This window comes from Tasmannia lanceolata, unplaced genomic scaffold (assembly GCF_043159265.1).
Source record: "Tasmannia lanceolata isolate RefF3 unplaced genomic scaffold, GAP_Taslan_0.1 ptg000024l, whole genome shotgun sequence".
Taxonomy (NCBI): Eukaryota; Viridiplantae; Streptophyta; class Magnoliopsida; order Canellales; family Winteraceae; genus Tasmannia; species Tasmannia lanceolata.
Window position 1 is genome coordinate 5,998,672 of NW_027518701.1, and position 14,085 is coordinate 6,012,756.

Here is a 14,085-nt window from a genome sequence, read left to right on the forward strand (position 1 = left end):
GGGTCCCGCAGCCCACTCAAATCCAATTACTTTTATAAATTCAAAATCCCCCTCTTATAAAACCTTAAAATTTCAAAGGCAAAGGCGAAAGTCGACATGGCTACCAGAAGCCTCTTTGCAATCTCTTGCTTCGGCAATGAGAATTCCCATGATCTCTCTCCTCGACCCCATTACCCTTCAATGCCCAAATACCCAAAAGGTTTTTCGGATCTTAATGGGTTTTCGGATCTTGAGGATTTGGGTGGATCCGAAGTGAAAAAAGCTCTGTTTTCAGTGATTGGAATGACCTGCTCAGCTTGTGCTGGTTCTGTTGAGAAAGCGATTAAACGACTTCCTGGAATTGAAAACGCGGCTGTTGATGTTCTAAACAACAGAACCCAGGTTTTGTTTCATCCAACTTTTGTCAACGTAAGTTTGATTTCTTTTTAGCCTTTTTTTGGTAGAAGAGATTTTGTTTGGTTACTTCTTGGATTCTACATGTTTGATGGTAGAGTATCTGGTTTTTCGCCTTAATCGTTTATGGGGTTTCCTTTTAGATCTGTTTGTAGATATTTTTTCTGGGTTTTTTTTTCCCTTTTTCAGATAAAGGATTATTTAATCTGTTTGGTGTGAAATCTAAGATTGCGTGATTATGGGGTTTTCATTCAGATCTGTTTGTAGATTTTTTTTTTTCTGGGGCGTTTTTTAACCTATTTTAGATAAAGGATTATGTTAGGGTCCTGAGTGGGGGGCCTGTCTAGCTATGGGACTAGGTGGGACCCAGCCTGGTATGGGAATGGTTAAAAGGGCCTAACATGTGTTCCATCAGCTCTGGAGCTTCTGGCGTATTTGTTAGGTTCATAACATTTGGTATCAAAGCACGTCTTGTACGGGTGTGGCTCTTTGGCTTAAAGTCATTGGTTTGCTCCCCATTGACGCTAGCTCTTTGGCTTAAGGTTTGCTCCCCATTGACGCTAGCTTGAATCCTGTATGGGTGTGGCTTTGTGGCTCTTTGGCTTAAAGCATGTCCCGTACGGGTGTGGCTCTGTGGCTTTGTGGCTCTTTGGATTAAGGTTTGCTCCCCATTGACGCTAGCTCGAATCCCCGGCTTACCCGATGTGCGTGGTTTACGGGTGATAGTGCGCATCTGTAGGTAATAGTCCCGCCCTAAAAAATGGGGTGAGGATACCCCATATCATCAAATAAAAAAAAATCATGTCCCATGTTTGAGTCATGGAAAGGGTGGCATGTGAAAAGGGCTACATGGAAAAAAGGGTAGAGTAAAAGCCGTCACGAAGTGGGCCACCACCGAGGATGGCCGATGCGAAAGCGTGGTGGAATGTTATGGTGCTAAGTGGGGGCCTGCCTAGGTATGGGACTGGGTAGGACCCAGGGGCATGTTTAAAGGGCCTAGCCTAACGCCTTCCATCAGCTCTGGAGCTTTTATCGTATTGGTTAGGTACCTAACAGATTATTTAATCTTTTTGTTCCTTGACTTTTATTTTTATGTGGTTTGGTCTGGGATTTGGATTCCATCTAATGATAAGAGAATTTGAATTTGATTTCTTACTTGCATTTTCCATTTCCTATCGGAGATATTATTTAATCTCTCCTTTTAAAATTTTATGGGAAGAAAGTTAATTCATGTATTTGATTTTGTTATATTTTTTTACGTGTTCTGTTTGTTTCATGAAGTATTTAGTGTTTTTTACAAATAACCTTTGGGTTTGTAACGATACAAAAATCAATTTCTTATTTTCATTTTGACAGTCCAAAGTGTGACAGTTTTTTCCTTGAATTTCTTCTTTTTCCTAGAAGGAATGGTTCATTTATATTTGTGTTGCAATGATTGTCCATTCATTTCTTTTTTGCTTATATTATGTAATTTGTTTATGTAGATAATTGTGTTTAGTTCTACCTCTCTTCTTGGTGTTCCATAGAATTGGAGAACCTCCATGGGCAATTGGTCCCCTTGTTCATCCCAAGGTTGCCAGAGCGGGAATCGAAACGGGAATCGAAAGCGGGAATCGAAGGCTCCCAGGGAAGAATCCTGCTCAAGGTTGCCAGAGCGGGAATCAAAAGCGGGAATCGAAACGGGAATCGAAGGCTCCCAGGGAAGAATCCTGCTTCCTTGGTTCATCCAATGAATCACATTGAGGGAATCGCCTTCCACAATCAAGATCAATGTTCTCGACCGAGCAGATCCTAGTCTATAACACATGGACCTCCGCACCAATTGTGTCTGTGAGTCCTAACGGGCCTAAGTAAGCTCTCTTGGTAGTACTGTCTACCTCGTGGATGAGATCCCCCAAGCCTATAGGTCCTAGATTCCCTAAGCTAGATCCATCCAAGCAAATGCGCAAACACTCGGCAGGGCCGATATCCTCGAAATTCTGTATGTCCTAGAAAGAATGAATAGAAAAGTCTTCTTCATTGTCCCATATCCTGACTCTCATGTCCTCTCTACCCTTCTTAAAATAAACTTAGTCCAGTCTCTAGAAGCATAGCCACCCTCTCAAGTTCTCCGTCAAAGAAATTCTTGCGAAAAAGTGATAATAGACCAGGTCACTCTGTCATGATCTCTAAAAAAGGAGTCTCTGACTGTCCTCTCTAACTCTGTCGCCATAGAAACATGTCTAGAAATCTTTCTTTCAGGGATATCTCACTCCACCAGAAATTTGTCTAGAACTTCACTCAATTCCCTTTGCTAACTATGAAGTGAGTAGTCCCTCTGAAGAAAATCAGTAGGCCCTTCATAATATCTCTCCAAACCATAACCCCAAACCTAGCACCATACTTCTCCTCAACTACGCATCTTCACAAAAGGGCTCTTTCCTGCTTGAACTGCCAAAGCAACCAAAAGAGCTATGTTTATAGCCTTAATACTACTGAAGCCCAAGCCACCACCGGTCGTCAACATGCAAACCTCCTTCCAACTTACCTTCTCTTTCTTTCCTTTAGAGTCAGTAGGTCCTGCATAGCTACATTAACATGACACTTGAATATGGATCAGTTGTAAATAAGGAGATTGGCTAATACCACTTTGATCAAACTTATTCGCCACCCAACAACAACAAAAAATTTCTTCCACAAATTTGTACACTTCTCAACCTTCTCAATTATAGGATCTCAAAGTGCCCGACCGGGTCTGCCTCCACAGATCAAGAGGCCCTGGTACACATTAGGAAATCTCCCACCACCACACCCAAGAGCATTGTCAAGCCAAACCTTCTCTCTAAGATGAATGCTCATCAAAATGGACCTGCTGAAGTTAGATCATTGATCCATAATTGTTGCTTAGCAATGAAGTGCAACCTTTAAATTCTAAATTTTGCTCTTCCCCACGCTCCTAAAAACCAGTGTCATATGCATATTGCAAGTGCATAATTTTCACCTCTTGGGAGCCCAGCCTAAACTCCTCAATGAGCTCGCTTCTCTTCGCCTTCTCAAGCATTCTACTCGGTCTCAACAACCAGGGTGAAGGGAAAAGCTAGTATCCCTGACAAAGCCTTTGGGATGTTTTGAAGAACCTATGGTTGGGGCCATGCACCATGCAGAAGAAACACAACTAGACACCCACGCTCGACATCTAGTCGCAGACATCATTCGGTTCATTTGATAATCCAAACACCCCCATTTTATTCTGTCATAAGCTTTCTTCATGTCTATCTTACCCCTTAGTCTCTTCTCTAATTGTGGTTGTAGGATCCAATAGCCTCGTCAGCGATCATTGCCTCTGTATATACATTTGATAAAAACACTTTGCTTCTATGTGATAATCTTACCCATAACTTTCTTCACCTTGTCCGCTAAAACCTTAGCGGTGCAAAACACCAAGCTCATATGATGGAAGTCAGTTGGATGACACCCATCCTCCTTTGGAATAATTGCGATGAAGAAAGTGCATGTGCTCATATAAAGAGTCATGCCCCTATGAAAAGCCTCAAACACGTCCATCATATTCCCTTTCAACGTTTTCCAGCACACTTGAGAAAAGGCCAGACAGAAACCATCCAGGTCAGGAGCCCAATTTCTTTTTATAGAGAACAAGCCACTTCTGATTTCCCCCACACTGAATGCCCGCTTCCAGAATATCATTGCCCCATATCCGATCTAATCAAAATCTAGCCCTTCCAGATTGGGGACCACCCTCCGCTACAAAGAAGACAACTTTTGATAGCAGCCCACAATTTCCCCATAATTCATCTCCCGATCTGACATGGATCTCTCTTTATTAAAGAAACCATTCATTTAAGTTAGAATCAATTACCCAAACACATTGATCCGTAGGTCTATAACTCATAGAAATATGAGATGCTAACAGGCCTCACTATAGCTATGCTGATATGATCTACATAGCTTACACTATTGGTATCTAGGAGAATTTTATAAAAGTGCTCCTGAACTATGTGGTTTGCCATTACCATTATAGCAGCCCAATGACGTTTTGAGAGTCTGTCCTAATTAAACAAGAAGCCCGAATATCTCAAACACAAGGCATCACAGCCCGTGCCCTGAACTCATTTGTTTCCTCTCCACTACAGCTATAGTGAAGACACCGAATTTAACATATCTCAGGTTACTATGACTATTATCATCCTATTAAGCCCAATGGATGCTCAGAAGGAGGTTCCTAGAGAATTTTTTGCCTACCAATAGGCTAGGATTGTCGACAAACATGAAATCACATCGAAACTGACAAGAAACAATTGAAATGTTTTCGTTTCCATCCCTACTGAAACTGAAACTGAAACTGAAATGACCGAAACAAATAAACCAAAAGTAATATTGGTATACTATATTAGTTTTTTGTTGAATGGTCGAAAGATTCATTAAAAGAAAAGGACTGGTATGCTATATTAGTTTGTATTACATAATTATATTTATATGAATTGCATACAAAATGTGGTGCATTTATTGTGTATAAAATATTTATGTGAGTTATATGTGAATTTTTTTATATTAAAATAACAGACATGCGTCATGCGTGACAGTGCATGTCACTAGGTGTTTGATGTTTTTAAACCATTATGGATGGTTGTCTTGCCTATGTAATAGTTTCAAAGTGTGTATTTGTGCTTCTTCTAGCATTTCCTGAAGTTTCATCTTTAAACTCTATCATTAGCACATGTTCCATATGTTTTCGTGATTTTACAGGATTTCCTCCGAGATTTTCAACTGAAGCCGAATCATTTCTGTTTCGTGGTGACTGAAACCCAAACCCAAACCAAAATTTAACACTTTGCTTGAAATCAGTCTCATCATAATACAACAGGAGATGCATACTTTGCAAATCTAAATAGAAATAGATCTCACTTTAATCGCCCACCGTAGATCTACTATGATTTTCCAAACCATAGAAAATCTTCATCAGTCTTAAACTACAATCCAGGATCACCATTCCTCCATGGTTTAAACCCTTATAAAAAAACTGTCCCTTCCTATGAGATAGTTGTCATATGCTCTCCTGTTACTTATAGCTTTTATAGTACCTGTTAACTTACTGACTTCTCCAAAAGCTTAAGCTGTTGGAGAAAGCGTTATTTATCTTTTATACTTTAACACTCCCCTTCACGTGTGGCCCACTTGGCAAACACGTGGCACATGTGGTCCCACTTTGGGCCGACCATTGCATGTGGATTTTTGCTATCAGGGAGGTTTGAACTCGAGACCTTTGGCTTTGATACCATGTTAACTTACCGACTTCTCCAAAAGCGTAAGCTGCTGGAGAAAGGCGTTATTTATCTTTTTTACTTTAACAGTACCATCTCTAGGAATATCAACAGCTTACTGGTTTATATCTATAGATGAAGGAGATAACATTCTCCACAAGAAGTCACTAGTATACGATCAGATTTGGGAGTTCAGAAGGTCAAAATAGGTAGTAATCATATACCTGACGGTCCTCATGTTATCTTTTTCTTTTTAAAAATTTTTTCTATTATTTTCCTTAAGGATATTAATAATTTCGATCGACTTCCAGTTGATTAAAACAAATAAAAGGTCCGGAGAAAATTAGATATGATATATAATTATATTGCACACAAGTGATATTGCGAAGTGTGAAACTGTTTTCAAATAAAACTGGAAAAATGGTAACACCTATTTTCTTAGAGTACATTTTTATGAATCACATCGTTACTTTTGGGTTGTGCTGAGTTGCATCCTCCATGTCTTACATTAGTATATGTATTGGCACTCCATAGCATAGTTTTTGCTGGTAGTCCTACTGTGAGGATTCTGTCAGGGTTTTCATATGCATATTATATTATTGGTGTCTGAAAAATGCAAGTTACTAGATTATGTACTGGCACTTTTTTTTTCAATTGAAGTGAGTGTCAATTACATCACATGTTGTTCGTACTGCTGTGTCTTGCTCCTTATCCCGTTAAAGACCTCAAGCCATGGCTTGTTTAATTATAAAAACTGAATGGTTACTTCTATTTATGCATGCAAAATTTCAACTCATCCATCATATTGGTAGTAGTTCTTGAAGCAAATTTTCAGAGCATTGTTTGTACCGCAACGCAAAAACTAGTTATCTCCTTTTTATTCTCCTTGAAATTATCATGCTCTTAATAATTGAATTGTGCTACTTATGCAAAATTATGCGCCATCTATCAGCTTAGTTCACAGTTTATCCTTTATAATTTTGTTCTACCAAAATATTTTTAAGAACTTGTTATTCCTATTCATGATTGCATTTTGTAGGAGGATACAATTCGAGAAACCATTGAAGATGTCGGGTTTGAGGCCACATTGATTAATGACGATAATGAGAGATCCACACTCATATGCCGGATACGCATAAAAGGAATGACTTGTACTTCTTGCTCAACAACTGTTGAATCAGCTTTGCAAGGTATTCACGGTGTACATAAAGCTCAAGTTGCCTTGGCAACTGAAGAGGCGGAAATCCGACATGATCCAAATCTCATAAGCTACAGCCAATTGTTGGAGGCCATAGAAAATACAGGTTTCGAAGCTATACTTATTAGTACAGGGGAAGATAAGAGCAAGATAAAGCTCAAAGTAGATGGAATATGGACGGAGAAATCAATAAACTTGGTTGAAAGTTCCCTTCAAGCACTCCCTGGGATTGATGATATTGACATTGATCCTGTACTTCATAAAGTTTCCATTTCTTACAAGCCAGATCAAACAGGGCCTAGAGATTTCATTGAAGTGATTGAGTCGACAGGGTCGGGCCGTTTTAAAGCCTCTCTATTCCCGGACAATGGGGGAAGGGAACCTCAAAGGCATGAGGAGATTAAGAAGTATTATAAATCATTTCTTTGGAGTTCGGTTTTCACAATCCCAGTGTTCCTCACCTCAATGGTATTTATGTATATCCCAGGAATTAAGCATGGATTAGACACCAAAGTTGTAAACATGTTAACTATCGGAGAGCTTTTGAGATGGATATTATCTACTCCTGTCCAATTTATCATAGGCCGCCGGTTTTACATTGGTTCTTACAAGGCCTTGCGCCATGGCTCTCCGAATATGGATGTTCTGATTGCCTTAGGAACCAATGCAGCGTACTTCTATTCAGTCTACTCTGTTCTTAGAGCTGCAACTTCTTCGAATTTTATGGCAACGGATTTCTTTGAGACCAGCTCGATGCTCATTTCGTTTATTCTACTTGGGAAGTATTTGGAAGTATTGGCGAAGGGCAAAACTTCCGAAGCTATTGCCAAGCTTATGAACTTGGCACCCGAAACCGCTACCCTACTATCTTATGACCGTGAAGGCAATGTGACTAATGAACGAGAGATTGATAGCCGATTAATTCAAAAGAACGATGTGATTAAAGTTATACCTGGTGGAAAGGTGGCGTCGGATGGTTTTGTTATATGGGGGCAGAGCCATGTCAACGAGAGCATGATAACTGGAGAAGCACGGCCCGTAGCAAAGAGAAAGGGTGATAGTGTGATAGGGGGCACCTTGAATGAAAATGGGGTCTTGCACATTCAGGCGACACATGTCGGGTCAGAAAGTGCTCTTTCTCAAATTGTTCGGCTTGTTGAATCGGCACAGATGGCGAAAGCTCCGGTGCAGAAGTTTGCTGACCGTATTTCCAAGTATTTTGTGCCACTCGTAAGTAGATATAATTTTTGTTGTGATCTTTTATATTCATCTTGTTGGTTGATTTTTTCTCAATGGTGGAAGGGGGGAATTTGATTGAAGAATTCTTAAAGAATGGTTTTAATAGAGATCTGTAAAAGGTAATTATTTTATCTACAAAGTATTCAAAGAAACCTATCATACGAAACAAATAAAAAAGCAAAAGAACCCTCCCTGAATATTAAACTATTAACAGATTCACCTCCTAAGAAGGATATGTGCATTCTTAAAGTGGAGGTTGTCTTTTTCATTGGATCATAACTGGAGGATATTTTGTCATTTCATGGGTATTCTTATCTTTAGAAAATTGCCTTTCTTTTCTTTTGTGGGAAAAAAGAACATATGTATTACTTAAACTATGTTTAACTTATTTAATGAGGATTATCAAGATGGTAACTATGATCATGCTAACTTAGCAATCCACCTCTTAGTGGATCATATTCACATATTTTAGTATTAACAATAGGAATAAAATAAAAGTAAGAGATAATTGTACATCAATGTCCCAAAATCACTAGTTGCTTTGGAACATGACCAAGATGAGAAGATTTGGTTGAACTTATTTTAGATCAATTTTTTTTGAGTGGTACCTATCGAGTTCAAACTATTATTTTTTTTTAAATGACCAAGTTGATTGTTTGGCTTGCTCATTTTTATGCGTTTGATGAGTTTTTCATTCATTTGGCCTTTTCAAATTCAGAAGTCAAAGGCCATCCGAGTTGAATCCTTATTTGGTACATTGGGATACATGTGAACACATGCACAAACGTTTGTCCTTTGTTTCAAGTTTTAACTGCTCCCCCTTCACTTTTGTAGGTTATTATTCTGTCATTTGCCACCTGGCTCACCTGGTTTTTAGCTGGAAAGTTCCATGGATACCCAAAATCTTGGATTCCATCTTCCATGGATAGCTTTCAGCTAGCTCTTCAATTTGGCATCTCTGTCATGGTCATAGCGTGTCCATGTGCTCTGGGCTTGGCAACGCCCACTGCTGTCATGGTTGGTACTGGAGTTGGTGCTTCTCAAGGTGTACTGATTAAAGGTGGGCAAGCATTAGAGAGTGCACATAAGGTCTGTATAAATTCATCTTTATTTCCTAGTTTTGCTACTTGCTTCCCAAATTAATTTTAAGTCAATGTTAAAAAAACTCGGACTCCATTTGGAAATTGGTCTTCTACATTGTTCTCACACCCAGTCCAATTTTGTACGCTGAGTTCTGATTTTGTTCTCATGTCATGGCGAAACCGACAATTTGGGCATGTTTTGAAATGATGAAATTTTGAAAACTGGTTTGACGTTCAGAGCATGGTTTTAAATTTCGGTTTCAGTTTCCATTTCGCTCTTGGTCGAAACCGAAATTTCGGAATAATTCTATATTTAAAAAAAAATTCTTGAAATTTCAGCCGAAATGTCCAAAATTTCCGAAATACAAACTGAAATTTCAAACCCAAAATTTTGGTTTTCGTCAAATTTTGGTAACCATGGTTCAGAGTTTGAAGTTTAAAAAGCCATGCGTTAAATAGTATTGCAAATGCTGGGTAGGTAGAATTTCGGCCTTCAAGCTTAGCTGAAAAGTTCCGGCTTTTGAACAACGTGTTCCTATCTACCTCTCTTTTTAAAATGCTATTGCATACCCATTTTATCATGTTTGTCACTTATGTTTTTCAGAGTTGATAGGTAGAATTTCATTGTTTAGCTGTTGCTCTAGATATTTTTGATGGAACTGAAATATGAAGCTCTTGTAGGTGGACTGCATTGTGTTTGACAAAACGGGGACGCTCACCATTGGGAAGCCCGTGGTTGTTAGCACAAGGCTATTGAAAAATATGGTCTTGTGTGATTTCTATGATTTGGTTGCTGCTACTGAGGTAGGCAATGCTTTCTTTTTGTTCTGCTGTTATGATGAGAGAAGTTAAATGAGCTAAATTTCATGAAATTCATTCACACACCAGCTATTTCCCATTAATATGCCCAAGGTTCGGGAAATATTGACTTGAACTGAACGTGTTCAGAGTGAAAATCACCACTCAAGTGAGTGGAATCAGTGATCTATACAAGTCGTCATTAGAATAAGCTGTTTTACATTTAACAAATGGAACTAATACTGCCATACACTTATTCTGGTCTTTGCTACGTAGAATTATCTCCATTGTAACATCTTACAATGAGTTGAATACACCAACGGAGAAAATTGAAATAACAGAGAAGGGTGGCAATGATAATTCCCTTAATAAAGTCAACATGTTGAGGAAAGCTTGGGCAGGTGGGAAACTCGTTTCCCTTAAAACATGTTTCGAAAATTTGATAAAAAATTGGGGAAATGTTTCCGAAACGCATAGGAAACTTATGAGAAACTTATGTGAAACATGTGTGAAATGCATGAGAAAAGTACGGAAAACTATGTAACCATATGTTTCATGTTTTCCTTCTGTTTCGTATGTGTTTTCATTGATGTTTCTCTATAGTTTCTGAAACGTTTCTATTGTGTTTCTCAAGATGTTTCTCAAGGCGTTTCTCATACGATTTTCTATCATTTTCCCGTTTCTTGTTTCCCCTCTATTTTTCCCTGCGTTCCCATTTCTGTTTCACATTTTGCTTGGTGAATTCGTTTCCCACCTTGGTAACTATGAAAAAAATTAAATAAAAAGAAAGTAGAGAGGGACAGAGAGAGATAGACATACCTTTCACTTGTTTAAATGCTACTGATTTTTCTTTCTTTGCTAAGAAACTGACCTTAGTTTCATTGCAACCCACCTTTTTGGAATCCATGATACCCCTATTTTAGAATGATTTAATGCTAAATTTTCAGAAGAGAAGTCATTCTCTTATGATGCCTTTTCTATAGAATCTGTGTAGAGTTGGGCATCTCTCAAGTTGACTGGCAATTCTTTTAACCTATATGTTTGAGTGTTGACAATATTGGCATGCCTTTTATCTGACTAGGTAAACAGTGAGCACCCTCTTGCCAAAGCCATTGTCGAGTATGCCAAAAAATTCAGAGGAGATGATGACAGTCATATCTGGCCAGAAGCAAGGGACTTCCTCTCTATCACGGGCCATGGTGTGAAAGCCACAGTCCAAAACAAAGAAATTATTGTAGGAAACAAGAGCTTCATGTTTGAATGTGGGATTCCCATTCCAGTTTATGCAGATGAAATTCTAGTAGAAACTGAAGAGGCAGCGCAAACCGGGATCTTGGTATCTATAAATGGCGAGGTAGTCGGAGTAATAGCCGTATCTGATCCTCTAAAGCCTGGTGCACAAGATGTCATATCCATTCTCAAGTCCATGAAGGTTCAGAGCATTATGGTGACTGGTGATAATTGGGGTACTGCAAATTCTATTGCCAAGGAAGTTGGGATTGAAACTGTCATCGCAGAAGCCAAACCCGACCAGAAAGCGGATAAAGTAAAGGAATTACAGGTATTAATTTGACTTTTCATTTCTATGAACCATTTGTGTTATATATGTGCTTACTTGTACCTTGCATATATATATATATATGTGTGTGTGTGTGTGTGTGTGTGTGTGTGTGTGTGTGTGTGCGCGTGCGCATACTTGTGCCTTGCATACATATGTATACATGTAATTTTTTGTGTATTTCATCTAGTCACACACACATCAAGGCTATGTACTCCCATGATCCATGTGAATGGATTCTTCTGAATGAGCGAAGTACCTGTGTCAGATTCTAATACTTCAGGATTCGCCGTGACACTTCTAGATCCCTTTTATCTGGTTTTTTCTGAACACTACTACCACAACGTTACAATTACCACCATTTTTTAGTTTTATCCATCCTAATAGTAAGTTTTTATTATGGAAATAAAACATTATATTTATTTAATCTATTAGAAATTTTAATGTATTACTTCTTATTACTATATTATTATCTAAAAAGTTAAAATTTGAGAATTTAATAATATATTTTGGCGAATCCACAGATCTTTCTTTTTGAGGCTGCAGAATCCCAACACTCGTACTCATACTGATGCAACATAGCATATGATCTTATCCAGTGTTTGAGGCGGCTCTGCCTACTAAATGAAAATCACTAGAAAATAATGAAAAATTTAAAAATGAAAAATGACATTGGATAATTTGAAATTCCATTAAACTGAGCTATTATTGTTTGTCTTATGCTGGAAAAAGATGTTTTAAGCATTGTTTCTTTTCAGTTTAAAATCTTTGCTTAAAGTTTACTAATAATTGTACTATTACTCTTACATCTCTAGATGTCTGGTTTAACTGTGGCAATGGTTGGAGATGGGATCAACGACTCACCGGCGCTCGTGGCCGCCAATGTTGGGATGGCGATTGGCGCTGGCACAGATATAGCAATTGAGGCCGCTGACATTGTTCTTATGAAGAGCAACTTGGAAGATGTTATAACCGCCATTGACCTCTCTCGAAAGACGTTCTCTCGGATCCGTCTTAATTACATTTGGGCCCTTGGTTACAACCTACTTGGCATCCCAATTGCAGCCGGAGTGCTCTTTCCATCCACCGGATTCCGGCTGCCACCATGGGTTGCCGGCGCCGCAATGGCAGCCTCCTCAGTTAGTGTTGTTTGCTGCTCTCTCTTGTTGAAGAATTATAAAAGACCCAAGAAGCTCGACTCCCTTCAGATGAAAGGGATCATGGTCCAGTGAGCTGTTCCTAAGTAGTTTTTAGTTTGTGCACATACTGATTTAAGTATGTCATGTTCTGGGCGAGGTCTAGGAAAAAGATTTATGCTTTTTTTTTTGGTATTTGAAAGATTTCTCCTTGGTGCACACATGTCTGTATGTATGAATGATCTTTGTTTTGTATCTTTTATTTTATAGCTCATTTGTTTCCTTGGTGTACATAATGTTTTGTGTGTGTGTGTTTAGCTTTGAAACCACCTTATTATGACGCAAAATAATTTTTGGAATATAATGTTAAAACTATCAGCATATTTATCAATTTTTTTCCAACTCTAAGGCCATGTTTGGCAACCATGGATTTCTTTTCCATGGAATATTAGCTTTCTCAATGGTGAGGGAGGGGGGAGAGGGAGTGACTTGAGAGGAATTGAGGAGAGGGTGAGAAAAGACTGAAAAATAAGGAAATAATGATAGATTGAAGGGCACCCTTCAAAAACCAGCTGAGCTACTAGGACAACCCTGCATTGGTCCATGTTGCACTTTGTTGGAAAGGACCAATGCAAGGGCACTTGTAGATGGTTTTTGCAAGGACACCCTTCATTCTATCATTTCTCATCGTTTGGATATTTAATCTCCGGGTTAAGACTTAAGACTATGTTTCTTCAACCCTGAGGTCGGAGGTTCAATCACTCAACTTCCCTACCCTCCAAATTTAGGTTTAACTGTTATCTCTGTGATAGAATTATTGGGATGACTGTCGATCTGTCACTTTTGAAGTATTCTGAGAAAAATATGGGGTTGCAAACTAAATATGGGGTACAAATTGATCCTTGTTGGTAGTGCAAACCAGATATGGGGTACAAATTGAGTATGACCTGGTTAAATTCTAGATATAGGGTTGCCTAAGTTGCGCAGCTGGGAGGCTCCAACTATACTCAAAACGCAATGTTTAGGCCATGTTGGGTCACCATGAAAAAATATTCCATGAAATATTTGCAAGGCCAGTTGTGAGAGATGGAGAGACTTGAGAGGGTGATAGTGAGGGAAGCATGAAAAGCTCGTAAAAACCAAGAAAACAAAAAACCAATTCTAAGTAGGTATTTTCTTTTCAACCCGACACCTTAACCCGAACCCAACCCGACTTGGGTTCAACTTCCTCAACCCGAACCGAACCTGATCAAAGTCAAACACAACCCAACCCAACCCGTGATTTTTTCATGTTGAACCCGAGCCGAGTTGCACCCTTATTCATGAATGGGAAGTGATATATTCACCCCCATTTGTACTTGGGACAGCCTCCTTTAGTGTATTCATGACTACTCTTTTACACTAGAGGGGGCTGTCCTAAGTA

At 38.9% G+C, this 14,085-nt stretch overlaps 1 protein-coding gene across 2 annotated transcripts; it reads left to right on the forward strand.

The window, feature by feature from the left end:
- Positions 1-83: 83 nt before the first annotated feature.
- Positions 84-12,944, forward strand: LOC143857215 (copper-transporting ATPase HMA5-like). 2 transcript variants are annotated; one of them, XM_077367630.1, is made up of 6 exons: positions 84-408; positions 6,691-8,079; positions 8,923-9,177; positions 9,852-9,974; positions 11,050-11,529; positions 12,342-12,944. In XM_077367630.1, the coding sequence occupies exons 1-6, from the start codon at positions 97-99 to the stop codon at positions 12,756-12,758; spliced, it is 2,976 nt and encodes a 991-aa protein (XP_077223745.1). In that variant the 5' UTR covers positions 84-96; the 3' UTR covers positions 12,759-12,944. The 2 variants fall into 2 exon arrangements, with proteins under 2 accessions (XP_077223745.1, XP_077223746.1); XM_077367631.1 differs by having other exon boundaries at positions 84-381.
- Positions 12,945-14,085: the final 1,141 nt, after the last annotated feature.